Source organism: Cibotium barometz, chromosome 2, assembly GCF_041138505.1.
Source record: "Cibotium barometz isolate CiBa-2024 chromosome 2, ASM4113850v1, whole genome shotgun sequence".
Classification (NCBI taxonomy): Eukaryota; Viridiplantae; Streptophyta; class Polypodiopsida; order Cyatheales; family Cibotiaceae; genus Cibotium; species Cibotium barometz.
The window spans coordinates 61,258,213-61,280,905 of record NC_141047.1 but is presented as its reverse complement, the minus strand read 5'-3'; the positions used below and the strand labels follow the sequence as shown (position 1 = coordinate 61,280,905).

Sequence of the window (22,693 nt, the reverse complement as noted above, 5' to 3'; positions counted from 1 at the left end):
AGTGCCTTCAAGACCCCATCATCCGAAATGGGTGGACGACCATATCATAATTTATTGGCTTCAGCGTTTTGGCTCGTCACTCGACCTTACCAAGAGCCCGAGTATGCAACGTACAATGAGTATAAAGAGGCTTGCAAGCGCAAAGGTGTTGCTGCCACATCGGCTTCTGTTGAGAGTCAACATGATTTGAAAATAACCCAAAATAAGGTTTGCTCCATACATAGATATAGGACAACATATTTGAAATGCTCTCTCTCTCTCTCTCTCTCTCTCTCTCTCTCTCTCTATCTATCTCGCACGCGCGCACACTTCCACAGACTAGGTGAGGTGCACACAGCCAGAGAGGAACTATTTACACCAGGTTAGCAATCAGAGCCTGACCTGCAAAAACCAAGGTTTCAAATCTTGATCAGTGACATATCTATTTGAAAAGAGATGCTTTTTGTATGTGGAAATGGAGGCTTAGAGAACCTAGCCACTCAGTGGCACTTGCTGATGTGCCATCTCTGTTCGTGGAGAAAAGATTTTTGGACGAGGATCGTATAGAGCTGGTGGACAGGTCTTCATGTAGGCGTACGCTTCAGAGGTTTGAGTGCAAAAGAGAACTGTAGCTACGCTGAATATTGCAGAGATCTTCATAAAAAGGATGAGTAAAGGTTTTACTTTATCAACATTCACTAAGTCGTGTTCCCATGGGGAATGGCCTCTTCTCCCTACTTGCAAGTGATGGAGAAAACCAGATAGGCATGGTCTGCAACTACATTGATTAAGTCTCAATGCCCCCCCCCCCCCCCCCCCCCCAACATAGTAAATATTTGATATTACGCTCTGGTCTGAAAGAATTCTGTATATTAACTGTGGAGAATAGGATTCCGAACCATTGTTAAAGACTATTGTAATTTGTGAAACATGCTGAAGAGTTTCTTTTCTTTTGAGGTCAGTGACATAGTGGTTTGGTAAGCCTCAACAATTGCAAGTACTAACAGCTGAAAAGACTTTCTATTTCTTTTGAGTGACCAGAAAATTTTAGGTTTGAAAGGTATCACAGAGTAGGAATGACTGAAGATTGTTCAATGCTAGCTTGACATCTAACCTGCAGGAGATATCGGAGTTTTCTTCACTCGTAAACACAACATTCAACATTTTTGGGAAGCTGGAAGGAATTGGTTGTCTTATCCATCTTGTATGTCTCGAAGTTGGAGGCTGTGTGCTGGTGAACTGGTGAATTACGCTAATTGAGGTTTGCATTTGGGGCATGGCTATCGTGGCTTGTACACTCCCATTATGTAACCTTGTTGATGACGGTATGCATGTGTAATACTTTCGAGACACCCCGGGTCACATTCCAGTGCATTAGGCCACCAAAGAATTGGGACCTTTGGAGCTAGGGACAAAGTAGGTGGAGCGGTTGTCTCCAAAGCAGGTTGCTGTTTGTTTATGCATTGGCTGCGCTTGATTCCCTGTTATGCGGTGCTGGCACGCTGGCTGCCAATGCAGTAGCTCCTAAGATGTTACTGATTTCCTGAGTATGCTGTTGCTGACCCAGAGAGGTTTTTCTTCCTTCAAGGTGAGGCCACAATCGGCCAGGGTGAGGCTGGGCTGGGATTGGTGAGGTTATCTTGTTCGTCCTCATAGGTTGTTGTATGTTGCTCTTAGGGAGTGTGCTCTCTTGGCTTGGGCTGTGGGGCTGGGGAAACACGACAGTCTTTATTTACCCTTTTTCAAGACACATCCTGGTTTTCCCTGATCTTGGACATTCATGCCTATGCAGTGTCATCCTGGACAAACCTAAGATCTATTGCAAAGCTATATGGGAACGCCAGGTATTGTGAAACCTGTGGTGTGGCCATCAGAGAAGAATCAGATGCAACTTCTACTCCAAGGGAAAAACTAAAGGCTAATAGTTGCTCACAAGAGGGTGAGACGACAAAAGATGGTGCAAATGGAACTGGGGACAGAGACACCAAAAGGCTGTAAAACTAAAGACTTGGAAAGGAAGAAATGCGACTAACTTAGAAAAGAGGGGTGTGTGGATGGACAGAAGGGCTGAAAGGAGAAAAAGAGAAACAAAAGTAAGTGCAATGGGGCAGGGCAGACAAGGGGAGAGGCAGTGTGCAGGCGGAGGCCTGATAGGAGATCAGCAGGAGCAATGTTGAGGCCCAATGAGGAGAGTAAATGTAAACTTAAAAATGTCGCACGTGGTAGAGAAGTGCTATTTACATAAGGCTATCTAGTTTTTGGAAAGTGCACAAGTTTTCAACATCGTTGAGTTGCAGCGGACATTTTTTCTAAGTTTGTTATGCTCTAAAACCAGAATTTCTAACTTTTTTCATGTGTTGGAACTTGGAATAGGCTGTCTTGATTGGAAATGAATCAAATGAGTCACTAGATGTCAGGCATGAAGGAGATGATGGAGAATTAATGGAGGCCAGAATTAGATACGATTTAAATTTTGTTGTTCACGATCACAACATACAGGGACCCGATAATCAGGTCACCACATTGATTGTGGATGGGACATGGGTATGTGTTTTGTTTTTGAATTTTGACTAAAAGAAATTAATTGGTAATTTTTTTTGTCCTGTATTGTTGAGCGAGTTTGTTAAATATTGGTATGCTTCCCTTCTCTAAGCCAAAAAAGAAAGCTACCCTAGAGAGAGAACATATTTTGGTTGAAAAAAACTAGTCAAGGGTGGTGATAGCTCTATTGCTGGAGAAAAAGTGGTATCCCTTGATCAGGTGGTGTTTTCATCTAGTTATTTTTTAAATTAAGGCAAGACGCTCTGTGATGTAATCTTCCTAGAAAAGCAGGTTTTCAAGTATTTGCACCAAAGGCGAAAAAATCCAATACAAAAAAATCTTAGGGTGAGAGAGAGGTAGGAGAAAGGAGCCATCACGAAGGAGTACTCCCACCTAGGGATACCATCTCTCACATGAAAAAGGAGCTACCTCTCATATGAAAGAAGAGCTGATGAGCACTCCATCTGCGTCACCCAGCTGCAATGCCAAAAATATCTGTACATCTCTCTGGCGGGTCCTCTAATAAGGCATAAAAGTGAATGCTACCAGCATCCTCTAGAGCACAAGAACCTCCCTGATTGTAAACAATGTATTGAGATTATCCGCCTCATATAAGTCACGTCTCCTAGGTCTTGACACATCTGACAGAAAGTGTCCCAATTGATATATCCCACAGCTCGACAACATCCAACCGGAGAGCAAAAACTCCCTCTCCCACCAATCCCAAGGGTAACCATAAGAGGAACACCAATCATCCCTGTCAAAAAGGCTGTTCATCGTGCGGCTCTCCCCATTGAACCAATAATCATGAATAGAATCTAAAAACTCTGCCATGACCTCATCTGTCTGATCATTCATCTCCAAAAGCTGATGGATCTAACAGGCCCTCTCTCCCTCTACACGAGTACGCTCTTGCCCATTAGAATCCCAAATTAAAGGATTTCAAATAAGAGGTTGTCTAGCCATCTCCTCTTGCAAGGATGGGCTCCTCTACGTGATAGAGTGAGAGAAGGTCGCGAGGAAAACCACACTTTGACAAGACATCCAAGAAACTCAGATCTGGGGGGTCTCACACAGGCCAAAGCAAAGATCTGGTCTCCACTCCCCTTCTAATCTTGCGTACAATGATTGATCTCTTCCTATAGCAAGCATTTCCCTCCTGTTGAGATCTAATGATGGAATCCCAAGAGACTCTTGCCCTCATGTCTGGAGTGCACCTAAAGAAAATTATGAATGATCTGAACTTCTTTGTGCAAGCTCGTGAGAAACACCAACAGGAAGCCACATATAAGGCCATCTAGCAACATAACGGCCAAAGGTTGTCTCTCCTGCTATGTCCACTCCATAGCCTCAACGAAGGTGAAAATGTTGTCTAGAATACAGTGATCCTTAACAAAGCCCGAATGCGTATTCAGAATGATCTCTGGCCCACGGTCCCAATCTGGTACTTATCATCTTTGCCAACCCCTTAGAGGCGATTGACAAAAGAGTGATAGGCCTCCACTGTCTCAACTCTAGCTTATCTCTTCCTTTTTGGGATGAAACAAACTACCCTTGCAGATGAGTTCTCCGACATCCTGCCACCACTAATGATCCATTCTTTTCCGAGCTAACGATAGGCATTCAAGGCCTATGCAAGGATCGAAGTGCATCCAGCCAGCAGATAGACCAATGGAGGGAACACGCAACATTCGGGAAATTATGCCCATCTTCTTCAATTTTATTCATGACGCCTAGTGTCTGTGATGAAGCCGTGCACAATGATGGGGACACTACTACAAAGATAGAGTGGAGCGCCTGCGCTGCTTGTCCGGTTCATTGCGGCATACGGTGGGTGCGGTGATGCGGTTGTGCGAAGATGGTGCTATGTTGCGGTTTTGAATGCTACATTGGCTGGAGCTTCACCAAAAAATACATCTCAATCGTACATCAATTAGAGCATATACATTGAGAATACCCAGACGAGTACCTACCACAAGCAAAGCAATCTGCATGTCTCTCCCATGATGAACTACATGGTTGAGCCATCTAGCCCCAATCGAGATATATACACCACTACTTCTGGGATGATCACCAATTGAAGCCTCCCAATAAGTATGACTATATCCTAGCACGATCTTTCCGAAATGGGAGATAGCATCAACCATAGTTTTTTTCATACTCGTATGAAAATGGACCTTGGTCCATGGAGCAGGGATTATAATTCCAGAACTATTTGACTAGTGTCATTGGAAATTGGGGTTCGTATAGTCCGTATAGTAAGGAGAGATTTGTCCCTTGTTGCCACAATTGAGTTATCAGCTTTCTTCCCTTCTTGTGGTGATATTTGGAGTGTTGAATTAGAAGACAGACATGTCGGAGAGAATTTCTCTTTTTGGACTGCCCTTCCTCGTTGGGCCCTACTAGTGAGCACGTACTCAATCAGTTGTACCCCTCATGTATGGTGCCTGTGCCGTGGAGGTGGGCTCATCAAAGATTCTTTTTACCATTTTATCAATCATTTTGAGAGTGGATGAGTATTGGACGCTCCCTGCCCACACTCAAGCTTGGTGAGATGCACAGGCAGCGAAGGCTTCTGGGGTGTGAGAGATGAGAGAGTGGTTCAGGAGAGCTTATGAGAGGTCAAGCCGCTTCTGCTATCCGATGCACCTTCAATTGCTAGCAGCGACTGCCAATTCCATTGATTGCGCATGAGTTTGCACATTGTCTCTTGGAATCTCACGAGTAGAACTGCTAGTGTTGGACGCCAATGCAAGCTCTTGAGAAAACGGCTTGACTTTTCACTTATGGTTTTCACAAATAGACCATTTTTCATCCTTTATGGCTTTCACACATTGACCATTGATCTTTATGTCTAAAAAAGATGCATAACATTTTCTTTTTTACGTAAGTATGATTTTTTTCCATAATGAAAGTATGGAATATTCCAACTACCTTAATCTTTTGGTGGTTACTACACCTCGAATGTGTTTTGATTGGAGAGGGAAGGCACCTCCTCAACCAAAGCCTCATTCCTCACGGAACCCACATGAGACGCTACATGGTCCAACATAGGCTGCACACTAGGAACCATACTCCCAGCCTCTGCATTAGATGCCACATCCACATGAGTTGGTACATCAATAGACACCACATCCATACAAGATGCTACATGGTTCATAGGTCATGGTGTAGTAACTGACTTAGTCGTATCCACATGTGTAGGTATATCCTCAGATACCACATGTGACATTAATTGTAAGTTATGTCACGGACAGGAAACATCACAGGGAAAAGACTGCCCGACTGGACAGGGTTCAGGGGAGCCCCAAGTTAGCACACATTAATAATGTGTGAATATGGCTAGAAGTCAAGCTAAGTTGGGCATTAAGTGATAAGGTGTGAATGGGGCCTAACTTTAATGAGTAAGTGACTCAATTAATTAATGAAGGGACTTCTCCAGAAATCGACGTGTTGTTATGGGGCGTGGCTGGGAGGTGAACGAATAGACATTTCCTTGTGTGTTTCCAAGTTGAGCACCTGCACAAGCTTTCTCTACATTCTCTAGGGCTTTTACATTGGTATCAGAGCAGGTCAGGGTTTAGGTGAAGTAGCAGGTTAGGGTTTAGGCTTTTACACTGGCCGTAGCGATTAACCACCAATGCTTTGCCAGCAAGAGATAATCGCACAGAGCCCTAAAAAGCTAGTTTCTTGTTGATGGAAGCTATAGCCACTGGTACAAATTGCTGCTATGGTGAAACATCTAAACTAACTTCGAAACCCAAATATTTGGTTGTACATCCCCTCTCAATCAAAGTGAATCCCCACTGTTGCCCCCAAGTCGAGGTGGAGTCTGGATCTGTGAGAAATCCAACTCACTTGTTCCAATTGAACTTTTGTCTTGCTGTGTGCAAGACAAAAGGTGTCCAAGGCAACTCAAAAACCCTCAAAATTCTCCTTACTATCCTCTACATATAAGGATGTATCATTAGCATGATCTGCATCAAGCAAATCCTCACTTCCCAATGGCAATCTCGATCCGCGAACGCTCGTAGCTGTAACCCTTACGAAGTAAGACATAGCCTTAATGAATAGAATGTAGAGATGCTTGTCTCATAGATCTCTCCTAGCGAAAAGCAATCCTCAAGCGGATCGTGTAACGGGAGGCGGAAGCGTGAATTGGAATCGTATAAATGTGAACAAGATTCTGAGCACTTAACAATTGAGCATTACAACCACAAAGCTGAAAAATGACAGTACACCACATAAAGGGGCCGATGATAGGCTGACCCCCCCCCCTTTAGGTTATATTACCAAAAGAGTCTGCAAAGTACAAGATTATGGGTGCCTGGGGATTCACCACCAGCCTGCACCTGATTCTACCAAATACATCATGTATGAATACATCTCAAACAAGAGAATCTGTAGGTACATCCGCCCTACACACAGGTACATCCGCCCTGCACAAGCCTCTTCACAGGTACATCCGCCCTGCACAAGAGTATCACAATCCTCACAGGTACTCCGCCCTGCACAGGATGTAAATGGATCTTTAGGCCCTGTTTCCACGCGAGAAACTGATCCAGAAACCTGTGTTCTCCGCGAGCAAGTGTTCCCAATGCTTGCCCTAAACACCTGTTACACCAGGAATCCTTGAGACACATCCATGCTCACATATTCCATTGCTGTCCAGCCTGTTTTATGCAATAACCAGTCCAAAACAGCAACTTTCCATCGCGAGAAATCCACCTGTTAAGGGTCCTACAGCCCTGTGGAGGTCCCTAGAGCTGTCCTGTATTGTCCAAGTTGACTTTGGACACCTGTAACCAGCCCAAAACTCGCAATAACCAGAAAATACAGGTCTGAAATTTACCAACCAGCCCTTTAGAAGAGTGTGGGGATCATTATCCAAGCTTGTGTGAGTCCGGGAAGCAAGCAACCAACCCTGTAGCAACTCCCAAAGCTTCAATCAGCTCTCCAATGTGTTGAATCCTGAATAAAACAGCCCAAATGGTCTCTTGAAGGAGGCGCCTTTCTCCAGTGCCACCTATGGTGCTTGGTGGGTACACATACAGGCTGACAAGTGTCCCCATAAGGTGTCCAGGTAGGTGTCCAGCCCATAGTGCTCCATTTGTCCTGTTTGTATAAGTTTAGGTCCAACCAAATGGGAAATGGCCATAAGCTGTCCGGATGGTCCAACCAAATGCGAACGCATTATAAGTTGTCCGGCCACTTATTAATGAGTGTGGACCTGCAAACCAATAAACTTTAGTAGTAAATGAAATAAGCTGTAAATTGAGTGTGGAGGCACTTACCACCTGCAAAACCCATAAGCCCACAGTTTTAGGCCCAAGCAGGAGTGCACACACGTGTCCACAAGGTGCCCGGGCGTCCCCGGTCCCTCGGACTTCACAAGCCAAAATAACAAGCATTGTCCAGACAGCAAGACAATGTCACACAAAGTAAAATAAAGTTATGGCATGCATCATTTATGCATTGTGCACATGTAAACTTGGAGAACCACCTATCATCATTCTTGTACTTGAAAATATTCCGCCTGCCATCATAACACACCATGTGTGCATGGCCGGAATCCACACGGGCACCGCCCGAAAGTCCACAAATGTCCTGCCATGTCCTTGGACTCATATGCATCCACTCATATGATCCATACACATGCCCAGGTATAATACATACATGCATCCGCATGTTTCTAGGCCTGACACGCATCCGCATGTCCCTAGAATATAGGGATTTGTGACATCCCCCGGCTTCTAATCAGTTGACCGCAACTGAAAAGCCTCCAGATAGGCCTTCAAAAGATCTGGGTAATCCTCGAAGTAGGCCTCATCCATCCATTTCGCATCCAAAGCTGAATAATTCTTAAACTTCACAAGGTACCTACGAACAAGTTTGCCTCCCGCAAGCTTTCGTTCCTTGTGAAAAACAATCTGTTCAGGTTGAAGAATCTCTTCCAGCTCATCCACCTCGGGTGGGTCTTCCAAAACCGGCTCAAACGGTGTCGGTCCCACATAAGGCCTCAATAGGCTCACATGAAAAGCATTATGCATGTTCCAATGATCTGGGAGTACAAGCCGAAATGCAACATCATTGATCTTCTCCAAGATCTGAAAAGGTCCATAGTACCTGTTGGAAAGTTTAGGATACTTTCTCTCTTTTCCTGGCCTCTTCCGAAGGCGTGCCTTTTCAAATTTCAGCAAGACCCAATCACCTTGTTTGAATTGTACATCCCTTCTATGCTTATCAGCTGCCTTTTTATTCTTGGTTTGAGACCTCTCTATGGCTGTCCGTACCTGTGCAAATGCAGTATCCAAGTCTCTGACATACTCATCTGCTGCAAAAATCTCATCCTTTGTACGAAGGATGGGTGGTAGTACCACCTTGCCATAGATAATCTCAAAGGGCGCCTTACCCGTAGAAGTATGTACCGTATTGTTGTAGGCAAACTCCACAAGTGGCAAATACTTCTCCCAATCCGATTTGCGGTCGGATACATAAGATTTCAGCAAGTCGAGGACGGCTGAATTTGCTATTTCACTTTGCCCATCTGTCTGTGGATGGTAAGCTGATGAGAAGTTCAGCTTTGTACCCATATTGTCAAACAATGCGCGCCAAAATAAACTTGTGGTTCTAGGATCTCTATCCCCCACAATAGATTTAGGCATGCCATGGTGTTTGAATATCTGTGCCAAAAACATCCTAGCCATATGATCTGGCTTTATTGTCTTGCGCACGGGAATGAAATGTGCTTGCTTGCTAAACCTGTCAATAATGGTCCAAATAGCATCATTTCCCTGTGGCGTCCTTGGCAAATCCATAATGAAATCCATAGCAATGCTTTCCCATGGTTCATTTGGTATAGGCAAAGGTTGAAGCAATCCAGGTGCTTTATGTCTGTCAAATTTGACCTTTTGACATACCATACATTCACGTACATATGCTTCAATATCCTTGCGAATATGTGGCCAAAAGAAATACCTCTCCAAAGCTTGTGCTGTGGCCAAAATGCCTCTATGACCTGCATATGGAGGAGCATGGCACTCATCCATAACCTTATGGCGAAGGTTCTTTACCACACACATACGATTTTGCATCATGAGATATCCATCTCTTATGACATAAGATGGGACAGCAATACCCTCTTGCAAATCAGCCCATACATGTGCAAAATCCTCATCCAAATGATAAGTATTACGCATATCCGATAAGTCCTCATGGTATGCAACTGTAATAGCATGAACCTGTGGTCGTCTAGATAAGGCATCCGCCACCACATTCTTTTTCCCTGGAGTGTGTAAAATCTGAAAATGAAACATTGAGAGGAAATTTGCCCATCTCATATGCTTCTCTGAGAGCTTACTTTGAGTCAAAAAGTATCTCAAACTTTGATGATCAGTTTTGACCATAAAATCAGCCCCTAAAAGATAGTGTTTCCAAATAGTAAGGGCATGAATTACAGCCAACAACTCCTTCTCATAAACCTGTAAGTGAAGCTCTGCATGTTGCAAGCGTCTGCTCTCATAGGCAATGGCATGTCCTTCTTGGTTCAAAACAGCCCCTATGCAGTCCCCACTTGCATCACATTCCACAACAAAAGGTTTGTGCAAATCCGGAATAATGAGTACCGGTCCCGAGATGATTGCACTCTTCAACTTTTGAAAGGCATCTCTCTCTTCTTGTGTCCATTTAAAGATTGCTTTCTTCTTCGTTAAATCATGTAACGGAGCGGCAATGAAAGCAAAATGCTTGACGAACCTCCCGTAGTAAGCACATAAACCAAGGAAGCTCCTCACTTCATGGATTGATTTCAGCTCTGGCCATTCTTGCATGGTTTGTATCTTTGCGGGATCCATGCGCACACCATCCTTTGATACAATGTGACCAAGATAGTGAATCTCTGGGAGAAAGAATTCACTCTTTTTTGCATTTATGTAGAGCTTATTTTCCTTAAGCTCTTTAAACACAATAGCCAGGTGCTCACGATGTTGGGCTTCATTCTTTGAGAATACAATAATGTCATCAAAGAATATACCTGTAAACTTTCTATGCTTTTTGAACACCCTGTCCATCATCCTGTTGAAGGTAGCGGGTGCATTTGTAAGACCAAAAGGCACCACCAAAAACTCATAAAGACCAAAGGCTGTCCTAAATGCAGTCTTGTGTACATCTTGAGGTGCCACTCTCACTTGATGATACCCACTCTTGAGGTCTATTCGGCTGAAACATGCCGAACCTTCAAGCTTGTCCAAGATGTCATCAATGCGCGGAATCGGAAACCGATTCTTGATGGTTATCTTATTGAGGGCACGGTAATCAACACACATCCTGTAAGTACCATCCTTCTTTTGAACAAGAAGTACCGAGCAATATGGCGAGGAACTAGGCCGAATCAAACCCTTTTCCAAAGGTTCATTCACCTGTGCCATAATCTCTTCTTGTTGACTAGCACTCACCCTGTATGGTGGCCTATTAGGTGGAGAGCTACCGGGAATTAGATCTATGCAATGATCTTCCGGCCTCTCTGGTGGCAACCTTGCTGGCAAAGCATTTGCAAAACAATCTTTGAACTCATTCAAAAAGTTAAGCTTGTCCTGATCTAATGCAGTAACATCAACACTAGAATGTTCAATGGTATCACGTACAAAAACCAAGTAAGAACAAGCTGATTTCTTTATTGCCTTATTAATTTGTACATGGCTTACAAGAGGTATGGTACTTCCAGTAGTACCAGCATCTATAGAGTGCTCACGGCCTCTATGTACAAAGCTGATTTTCTTCTCTTTGTAAGCCTTAACAGGCTCTAAACGGTGATGCCAGGGCATCCCCAACAAAACATCACAACCTGTAAGAGGAGCCACTAGAAAGCTCTCATAGTCAAGGTAGTCCTGTATATGTACACGGAGCTTACCAATGACCGGAGTTACATCAACCTGTTTGCCCTCAAAGGCGGCATCTGCATTCATTTGCATTCCCATGTCTTCCACATTGAGACCTATGGCGGCAGCCATCTGTACGGATATAAAGTTATCTGTGGAAGCATCATCAAAAAGAAACAAAGCGAGCTGATCCTTCAATTTGCCCCAAGCCTTGCATATGACTCTACTCTTGGGCTCATGCCCTGTATTACCCTGCACATCAGGTACAACATTCACAAGAGGCTTTTGCACATTAGGCTCAGCATTCTTAGGATTCTGTGGGCATTTAGGATATATATGATCTTTACTGCCACACTTAAAGCATTTTCCAGCCTTCCTGTACTCTTCCAATTGCTGTTTTGAGAGCCCAAAATTGTGGCGTTTACCCCCCGGCTTCTTTTCGGAGTCATCCTTTGCATCTCGGCCATCTTTGGGAGCATTCTTAGGTGGCTGTCCACCCTTTTTCTGGTCATAACCAGCCCTGAATTTGCTCTTGTTTTGACCTGCAAATGGCTTATTTGTGGGTGCTTTTATGTGCAAGTTCTCCGCAATCATGGCTGAGTGTATAAGCTCTTGTATGGTCTTATTTGGGTACACTCCCAAGCTTTGTTGAATGATGTGATGGAGCCCCGATTCAAACTTTCTCTTCTTCTCGTCCTCTCCAATCTTCATGAAGGGAGTAACCTTGAGGAGGACTTTCCAAAACTTTGCTATGTATGAAGCAACGGACTCTCCCTCATCTTGGGACAGCCAATCCCACTCCTTGCGTACATCCTTTGCAAAGTTTGGTGGTAAGAATTGATCATAAAACTGAATTTTGAAAGAAGACCAAGTTGGGGCAGCACTTCCATCAAGTATTTTTGCAAGCCACCAATCACTTGCCGTATCCTTGAGATGCATTCCCACATGCCTGAGCATAGACTTTTCCGAAAAGTCTTCATTGCAAAAAGCTATCTCAAACTGTCTGATGAAAGCAAGTGCTTTGGTGGAGTCCATCCGTCCCTGAAAGTTTTCAAACTTTACATCCTTGTCACCGGACTTGAACTCTCGAGGCTTCTTCCTTCTATATGCATCCCTATGTACATCCTGTTCATCTGCATGATGATGATGCCGCGATGAAGATTCACGATCCCTCTTCATTCTCTCTTGAGTCACACTCTCCAGATGAGTGGAAAGCTCAACACGAGAACGGACATGTCTTCTTGGAGCAAAGCGGGAATGAGTAGAGGATCCCTCATCCTTACTCTTCTCTTGACCTGCATCAAGCCTAGCACCAGGGACTCTTGTCCTTTCAGCATTTGGCACTTGTTATGCTCTTTCTGCTTGTAGTGCATCATGTGCATCACCATGGGCAGCCATGAGGGGTGGCTTCTTGAAAGCCAAACTACCATCTGCTTCAGTGTATACATCACCCTTAACCATTAGGTATGCAAGTGCAAGCTCTCGGGGTTTCTCAACATCCATTTCCTTTGCAATTGCTTCAAAAGTGACTTCATGGACCGAAGCCTTTGCCTTCGCAGCCAACACCCTTTGTACATCCGGGTCATTTTTCAATGACCTAAGCTCTTCGGTTTCAGCCCTATAGCGTCGCACTTGACGCCTCAAAGATTCCAAATCAGAATGCATAGTGTCATGAGTACCTGCATCTCCATAGACATCATTGCCTGCAGCATCTCTTGCATCCCTTGTACCATGAAGTTCACGGTCCTGTGTGTTCTCCACACTGTCAGAAATGTGGCTGTCCATGACACTCAAATCAGGTCACCACTTATGATTCCAAGCCTCGGACCGTTTTCCAATGAGGGGAAAAACTGAGCTCTGATACCAATGTAACGGGAGGCGGAAGCGTGAATTGGAATCGTATAAATGTGAACAAGATTCTGAGCACTTAACAATTGAGCATTACAACCACAAAGCTGAAAAATGACAGTACACCACATAAAGGGGCCGATGATAGGCTGACTCCCCCCCTTTAGGTTATATTACCAAAAGAGTCTGCAAAGTACAAGATTATGGGTGCCTGGGGATTCACCACCAGCCTGCACCTGATTCTACCAAATACATCATGTATGAATACATCTCAAACAAGAGAATCTGTAGGTACATCCGCCCTACACACAGGTACATCCGCCCTGCACAAGCCTCTTCACAGGTACATCCGCCCTGCACAAGAGTATCACAATCCTCACAGGTACTCTGCCCTGCACAGGATGTAAATGGATCTTTAGGCCCTGTTTCCACGCGAGAAACTGATCCAGAAACCTGTGTTCTCCGCGAGCAAGTGTTCCCAATGCTTGCCCTAAACACCTGTTACACCAGGAATCCTTGAGACACATCCATGCTCACATATTCCATTGCTGTCCAGCCTGTTTTATGCAATAACCAGTCCAAAACAGCAACTTTCCATCGCGAGAAATCCACCTGTTAAGGGTCCTACAGCCCTGTGGAGGTCCCTAGAGCTGTCCTGTATTGTCCAAGTTGACTTTGGACACCTGTAACCAGCCCAAAACTCGCAATAACCAGAAAATACAGGTCTGAAATTTACCAACCAGCCCTTTAGAAGAGTGTGGGGATCATTATCCAAGCTTGTGTGAGTCCGGGAAGCAAGCAACCAACCCTGTAGCAACTCCCAAAGCTTCAATCAGCTCTCCAATGTGTTGAATCCTGAATAAAACAGCCCAAATGGTCTCTTGAAGGAGGCGCCTTTCTCCAGTGCCACCTATGGTGCTTGGTGGGTACACATACAGGCTGACAAGTGTCCCCATAAGGTGTCCAGGTAGGTGTCCAGCCCATAGTGCTCCATTTGTCCTGTTTGTATAAGTTTAGGTCCAACCAAATGGGAAATGGCCATAAGCTGTCCGGATGGTCCAACCAAATGCGAACGCATTATAAGTTGTCCGGCCACTTATTAATGAGTGTGGACCTGCAAACCAATAAACTTTAGTAGTAAATGAAATAAGCTGTAAATTGAGTGTGGACGCACTTACCACCTGCAAAACCCATAAGCCCACAGTTTTAGGCCCAAGCAGGAGTGCACACACGTGTCCACAAGGTGCCCGGGCGTCCCCGGTCCCTCGGACTTCACAAGCCAAAATAACAAGCATTGTCCAGACAGCAAGACAATGTCACACAAAGTAAAATAAAGTTATGGCATGCATCATTTATGCATTGTGCACATGTAAACTTGGAGAACCACCTATCATCATTCTTGTACTTGAAAATATTCCGCCTGCCATCATAACACACCATGTGTGCATGGCCGGAATCCACACGGGCACCGCCCGAAAGTCCACAAATGTCCTGCCATGTCCTTGGACTCATATGCATCCACTCATATGATCCATACACATGCCCAGGTATAATACATACATGCATCCGCATGTTTCTAGGCCTGACACGCATCCGCATGTCCCTAGAATATAGGGATTTGTGACAGATCGAGGTTGCAACAGAGCCACCCAATGAGAAAGTGAACACTCCACAATAAGTTTCCATTAATTGTGCGAGAGAGGAGGTGTCTCCAATCACCATCCTGCTAGTGGCGGATTTGTACAAGGTTGAGATGCTTGCTATCCACTCCTGGGAAAAAGCCAAGCCGCAACAAAGTACCTTCAAAGCAAGACCAATGCACTCTACCATAGGTCATTTAAAAGTCTAGCAACATAATGGCCAAAGGTTGTCTCTTCTGCTATGTCCACTCCATAGCCTCAATGAAGGTGAAAATGTTGTCTAGAATACAGTGATCCTTAACAAAGCCCCAATGCATATTCAGAATGATCTTTGGCAAACCACGGTCTCAATCTGGTACTTATCACCTTTGCCAACCCCTTAGGGGCGATTGACAAAAGAGTGATAAACCTCCACTGTCTCAACTCTAGCTTATCTCTTCCTTTTGGGATGAAACAATCTACCCTTGCAGAAGAGCTCTCCGACATCCTGCCACCACTAATGACCCATTAGACTGCCAAAAAATACATCTCAATCGTACATCAATTAGAGCATATACATTGAGAATACCCAGACGAGTACCTACCACAAGCAAAGCAATCTGCATGTCTCTCCCATGATGAACTACATGGTTGAGCCATCTAGCCCCAATCGAGATATATACACCACTACTTCTGGGATGATCACCAATTGAAGCCTCCCAATAAGTATGACTATATCCTAGCAAGATCTTTCCGAATTGGGAGATAGCATCAACCATAGTTTTTTTCGTACTCGTATGAAAAATATTCCATACTTTCATTATGGAAAAAAATCATACTTACGTAAAAAAGAAAATGTTATGCATCTTTTTTAGACATAAAGATCAATGGTAAATGTGTGAAAGCCATAAAGGATGAAAAATGGTCTATTTGTGAAAACCATAAGTGAAAAGTCAAGCCGAAAGTCAAGCCGTTTTCTCAAGAGCTTGCATTGGCGTCCAACACTAGCAGTTCTACTCGTGAGATTCCAAGAGACAATGTGCAAACTCATGCACAATCAATGGAATTGGAAGTCGCAGCTAGCAATTGAAGGTGCATCGGATAGAGGAAGCGGCTTGACCTCTCATAAGCTCTCTCGAACCACTCTCTTATCTCTCACACCCCAGTAGCCTTCACTGCCTGTGCATCTCACCAAGCTTGAGTGTGGGCAGGGAGCGTCCAATACTCATCCACTCTCAAAATGATTGATAAAATGGTAAAAAGAATCTTTTAAGGCACCATACATGAGGGGTACAACTGATTGAGTACGTGCTCACTAGTAGGGCCCAACGAGGAAGGGCAGTCCAAAGAGAGAACTTCTCGCTAACATGTCCGTCTACTAATTCAAGACTCCAAATATCACCACAAGAAGGGAAGAAAGCTGGTAACTCAACTGAGGCAACAAGAGACAAATCTCTCCTTACTATATGGACTCAACGACACTAGTCAAATAGCTCTGGAATTATAAATCCCTGCTCCATGGACCAAGGTCCATGAATCCAACTAACTTAATCTTTTGGTGGTTACTAAACCTCGAATGTATTTTCTTTGGAGAGGGAAGACACCTCCTCAACCAAAGCCTCATTTCCCACGGAACCCACACGAGACGCTACATGGTCCAACATAGGCTGCACACTAGAAACCATACTCCCAGCCTCTGCATTAGATCCACATGAGTAGGTACATCAACAGACACCACATCCATACAAGATGCTACATGGTTCATAGGTCATGCCGTAGTAACCGACTTAGTCGTATCCACATTGACACCACAACTCTAGAAGCATCCCCACAAGGACGTACATCTTTTGGCTGCCTCCAATTACCTCCACCACAAGGCCTACGTCCGTGACAACAGTCTCAACAGTAGTCTATATGCCTTGCAGTACTGGCATGTACTGCTAGAGGGACCATTTGTCGCCTTCTGGTGTCTCCTTTGGCACTTAGCATGTTTCTGCTAGAATGCAACGGACTCAAGATGTCAATACGTCGTTGAACCTGCAGAGAAGAGGCTTCCTGTCCCTATTGAATAGCATGGCCTTGTTGGGTCTCAGCAAGATTGCAGACATAGGAAGAAGAGAAAGGGCTGAATTTGATGTGTGTGTGTGCACAAAGAATTTGTCTTGTGAATTTGTGAATTGGGATTTACAGCATGAATTGCAAAGGCAGAGCCCAGTAGTTGAAACTCTGGTGTTCTGTGAATCTTTCAAGAGTTTGTAGGAATCAGGTAACCAATCGAATCGGGTTTGTGAGGGGTTCTTGCCCGTCCCGTTGGACCCTCGTAGTTGTAACAGGTTCAAATTCAATTTAAAGAAATACCGAAAGGGGCGCTCGCGTTGAGGGCCAATCTGGTGTGCTGTGTGATTGAGTAGGAGCGCTCTAGCTCCCTTAGAGTCCTTCAGTTATCTGTTTTTGTTGCAATTGGGATAGTCTAAGTGTTGTGTTTGAAAATTAAGAAGAATCCTTACCGCCCTATTGTGTATTGGCCGGTTTCAGGAAGAGGTGCAACCTCGATAGGTGCAAGTACCTGCCCTTGGTGAGGCACTTGGTTTGTCTCAACATGTGGCCTAGACTGTTCTTGTGGTGGATGACGAGGCCCGTGAGCAAAAGTGTTGGGTGTGCCAGTCTAGCTTGGATGAAAGGAAGTAGGTGGAATGTGAAAGGTCACCAGATTATCCCACATGCAAAGATGATGTGGATAGTTGGGCACGTGTTGGATGCCGTCAGTTGAGCCATTGAAGTGTCTGTGCACAGCATGGTCATTCCAATAAAAAGGTCTAACCTGTCTATGATCCAAGTTCCAACTTTGGCCAAGTGATTAAAGGTATGACATCGAAGACACTAACCGATCTGCCCTAATAACCTGCTGGCCGCTGAAACAATATCAAATGTTTTCAGCAAGGAGGCTGGATCTGTCACCGCAACCCTGATCTGAGGAACTCCCATGTTTGGTGCCTGTCCATCTGTTACAGTGGCGAACAGCAAAACTAGCAGCAATCATTGGAAGTGCTGACCTGGGAAATGGAGGGTCATGGGATGCCCTTGAACCACGTGTCACACGTCAAAGTCAACGCGACCTGCTGCAGCTGTTGTGCGGATGCAACCTGTTGTACGTATGTGCAGCTTTGCACATACCTTGTAGTTTGTTGATAGTTGAACGTACATAATCTTCAATTAACTTATTGTATAGGGTGAGGGTTACACAGCAGTATCTTTTACGTGAATTAATGAATACAATTCTTCAAAGTAAAATTCAACCTCTATGACTAAAGCTTGAGATGAGCTGTTAATTATTATGCTAGCAAATTTTCAAAATTATTTAACTCAAATGAATTTTTTATGGAAGTTGGTTTTTGTGATCAGGCTAAATTGACATTGGGCAAAATGTTTCAAGTATCATCATATGCATGCAAGTACGCCATGAAGAACATGGTGAAGGGGAGATTCTCTCCCATATATGTGGAATTGTGGGGTGAAAGTAAGTGGTGCTACGGCATACTTTACCCATCCGGTGTGGTAGTGGTAGAAAATGGGAAAGTGGCAGCCACAAGTTTTAAATGGTGAGAATTAAGATTGAGCCTTTGTCTTTTCTAATAGGAGTGTTTGTAACCCATCTTTATTTGTCTTTTGGTCAGCTCTTCTGTTGGAGAGTTGGAAAATACCCTCGATGAAAAAGAAGTTACTTTGCATGCTAACTTCCCGAACTTCAAGGGTTGTTTTCCTGATGGAAGCTATCTTGAGGGTATTTTATACTTGTCAAGGGAGGTGAGCATTTGCTGGCCCTTGATATGATCTTTTTCAAGTTTCTAGTTGATTGTTGGCTTAAGGTCTTTTACTTCGCAGGAATTTACGCTTCCGAATTGCTTTGATCAACATCTTGGGCACATCCATGATGCTCAATTGTTTTATCAAAGCAAGATGCGAATCATAGCTGGAGATACCGTCCTACAATGGAACGAGGATGAGGTGAAGAAGCGGGTAGCTTTCCGCAAAAGATCATCGGAGGCGCAAATTGATGAGGCTTGGTTAGTGTTCTTGGTTGTTTTACTCGTTTGCTTTTAAAAATGTGAATGCAATTCTTAGTTGGTGTGTTTATTATGTTTAGGATACCCATAAGCAAAAACAAGTCCTTTAAAAGAAGGCGCAAATGTGGAGGTAAGCAACTACTGCAACTTGTGGAATTTTGCTTTAGGCTGGACAGTATGTACATGCATGCACGTCTAAAACGGTGATACTACTTTGAAGTTTGCTGTGGAGTCGTCGGCTTTGGAAAAAAGAGAGGACCAAACTCCTCTGAGAAGTAAAAAGACCTGGTAATGTGCACTTATGAAGCTGCTCATTTGATAACTACCAAATACTCAGTTGTCCATTTTACCTTGGTCATTACTGTTTTACTGATTTGATTGTCATTGGCATGTCTTTGATTCAGACTTCCTTTCTTTAGTATGGCGCGCCTTGGATGCAATGCCAACCACAGTCTATAAATATGTGCAGTCTTTCTTTGAATTAAAGGCCTTCTTTTGGGATCTCAAAGACTGATGGGCTAGTTGGATTCTGTTGGCTGTGACATGTAAGCCAGTTTTGTATATCATGTCTTGGTGGAGTGTCTCCGTTTACACATTGCTACTCTCTGAACTGTCTTGTTGAGGCTGGAAGATGTGCTAGTGGCCTTTTCTTTCAGCTGAAATAGCGAGGAAATTACATTTCCGCTGCAGTTTGATGCAGTTCTAGAGTTTTAATCCTTTGAAGAATTTGCTGATACTGTATATTATGATTTTGGGTGTAGTCTGCAAAACAAATTACACTGATTGTGTTGGGTGTTTCTGTGTATTGTGATCCTTCACTGGTTCATGTCACAGATTCGAGAGCTGTTTAGCACGTTTCCAGTTTCATTTTGTGCTGGCCTTGAGGTTGGTTGTATCAATAAAGGATTACCTTTTGAAAGAGTGCATGGCGATGAGTGGCTCCTGGAGCTGTTTAGCACCTTTCCAATCTCATTGTGCTTTTTCTTGTTGCCTTAGTTGGCTCTTTGTAAGAGCCATGGCTATCAGTGTGTCTAATAAGAGTTTCTGAGGTCCTCATGTAAAAGCTGGTGATGTTGTGCACATATCGACTAAGCATTTTTGCGGAAGAGATGCACCGTGAGTACTCCTAGATGGGAGTATACTCCTCCTTGGTGCTTCCTTCTCCTAAGGCCTTTTGTACTTTTCACGTTTTTTACACATTTTTTAATAATGTAATTAGACGACCTTTCTTGAAAAAACAAGGCTTGCACCTGTTTTTATTTGTTTTAAGAGCTACTTTAAGAGAATGGGGTTAAAAGTTGTGCTTTTTGTTGAGCCTTTGTAGTTATAGCCATGCTCTTCTTAGCTAGGTATGGGCAATTCAGTGACCTGAGCTCTGATGTTTTGGATAACTTTTTCAGATTGCGACAAATTATGAGTCGAACGGATAGTAGTGAACAAGTTAGGAGAAAAGATCTGAATGTGTTACTAAATGTGATGATATGGGGACCTCCGGAGGCGGTAGAAACCTCCCACTGGCATGGCGAAGCAGCCGCTTCAGTTTGCGTGTGAGATTTACCATGATTAATTTATAGGTTGTATTACGATAAATATCTATCTTCATTTTTACCGAGGGTTCGATGGAATATTTTTTATGCACTTACAAATGTACTGGATGAAACTCCACTCCCAAACGAATTGCTAGCTATTGGATAGCCTAATTAATGATGAAGACCAACCATATGAAGAACCACAAGAACCACTATCCTATGAAGAACCACAAGAAGGAATATTGATTGAGCTACAAGAACTCCAATTTGGGATAGAAACTCAGGAGCACGAAGAGCGTTGATGTGTGTCTGAGTGAGTGAGAGAGAGAGAGTAGTACGAGTAACACATTGGAAAGAGGAGGGACATAGATATGCATTAGAGAGAGAGAGAGAGAGAGAGAGAGAGAGAGGGAGTCGGGAGCGATGTGGCTATCTCTTGCCCTTCTCCTCCTTGCGGTCTCCCCGTCTTGCCTCTCCGCCTTCATGTTCTCGCATACAACTTTATCTCGGCCTCTTGATTCTGTGTGAGCTCCTCCCCGGCCTATTGCCCCTCCATTTTTGCTATGCCCTCTATCATGTGATCTCGTCGTAACCGTGCGTGTGTGTGTGTGTGTGTGTGTGTGTGTGTGTGTGTGTGTGTGTGAGAGAGAGAGAGAGAGAGAGAGAGAGAGAGAGAGAGAGGGGAGGGGTGTGCGTGTTTGTATTTGTTATGTGCCTCAGCTTGTGCCTCTTGTATTTCCATTTATGCTTAGGCACATTTTGCACGCATAGATGGTTTTTAGTATGATTTATACAATCCCGTTTTTTCAAAAAAGGAGGAAAAAAAGACAGACCATTACTTTTTGTAGTTTTCTATTATGTTAACCAATTTAAATGTTGAGCATTGTTTTTTGAGAATAAGTAAAGACCACTTGGTGGATTGTGCACGAACATAAATTTGAGTGGAATTGTAGTTTGCCTCTTCACAACTTGCATCTCTCTTTCATCGTCCTCTTGTCTCTTCCTTCATTTGTCTCTTTACTTTTTACCTTCAAGCATGGGTCCCAACTCAACTTCTCGTGTAGTGCCGAAAGAAATTCTCTTGTTTTCTATCAGCGCTCAAACTATTTATTGCAAATTTTGTGAAAATAGAATCAATTAATTGAATGAAGTTGCTCTTTTTGCTGTAGCAACAAGTGGGCCATAGTAATTGAAAGGTTTTATACCAAATGTGAGAATTTGAGCATTTTGTTCACTTTCCTCTTCTTTTATGCTTCTAATTCATTGTTTATGCTTAGACTCAAAACTCAATCTTTTAAGCTAAACAATGCATGTCCACACAAGCTCTTGTTTGCCTTATAACATGGGATCTCATTGCACAATGCTTTCAACATACAGATTGGTTCTCACTCTCATTCTATTGCGTGTGTGCTTGAAGAGAAGCCCGTTAATTCACATGCTTATCCATTGCTTCATATCTTATGTGAATAGTTTACTATTGCATTGATTAAAACACATGAAGCTTTATTAATAAGCATTATTATCCTCTAATTAAAACCCGCTTTAATTAGAAGAAAGTATGCAAACATGATTAAGATTCGCAATAAAGAAAGAAAAGGAGATCAAAGAAAAGGCAGTAAAGATTATATACAACCATATGGTTATGAAAGCATGAGGCACAATGGAGAGCTTACTAAATAATAGAGTAAAGAGGAAGATAGAATAGCTCTTTGCTTGAACAAAGGCGGCCAAAAAGTCCTCAATCCTAAGTAAGACTTCACTTTTATAAAGTTGAATACTAGCTTATTCACATTTGGGCAGACAATCACTTAAAGTTGGGTGCTAAATACAGTTTGGAACTCTAATTAGCCCAGGATAGTTGACATAAACACGATTTTTGTTTCTTGACACACCAAAGGGTCGACAAGGGGAGGTGTTTATCCCCTACAAAGATTAGCCTTGAAACATCGCCGGGTACCATCAGGCAAGAGCCACGTGAAGGCATCCCCCATGGCCACCTATTGATGAACCGTGCACTGGGACAGAGAGATCACAGAAGCAACGAGTTGGGATCCTGGGTGACCCTCCCCAGGAGGAGGATACACACGAGTGTTCAAGGGCAAGAGCCCTAGCAACACGAACACTGGAGGTGTTCCTTCTTGAAAGAATCCAATCATGATAAGTTTTATCTCAGTTAAAAAACAAATTTGTGTTTGGAAAATTCCTCAAAGTCATATTGAGAAGATACCTAATTCATT

At 43.6% G+C, this 22,693-nt stretch overlaps 1 protein-coding gene across 1 annotated transcript in view; it reads left to right on the top strand.

The window, feature by feature from the left end:
• The window catches only part of LOC147641305 (uncharacterized), a 44,748-nt gene extending 24,902 nt beyond the window's left edge, over positions 1-19,846 (top strand). Inside the window, exons 3-10 of the mRNA XM_086820391.1 lie at positions 3-207; positions 2,353-2,523; positions 18,266-18,462; positions 18,538-18,667; positions 18,746-18,927; positions 19,008-19,057; positions 19,148-19,215; positions 19,332-19,846. Of these exons, the coding sequence (XP_086676517.1) occupies positions 3-207; positions 2,353-2,523; positions 18,266-18,462; positions 18,538-18,667; positions 18,746-18,927; positions 19,008-19,057; positions 19,148-19,206 (994 nt within the window). The 3' untranslated portion in view covers positions 19,207-19,215; positions 19,332-19,846. The remainder of the gene's footprint in view (positions 1-2; positions 208-2,352; positions 2,524-18,265; positions 18,463-18,537; positions 18,668-18,745; positions 18,928-19,007; positions 19,058-19,147; positions 19,216-19,331) is intronic.
• The last annotated feature ends 2,847 nt before the right edge of the window (positions 19,847-22,693 follow it).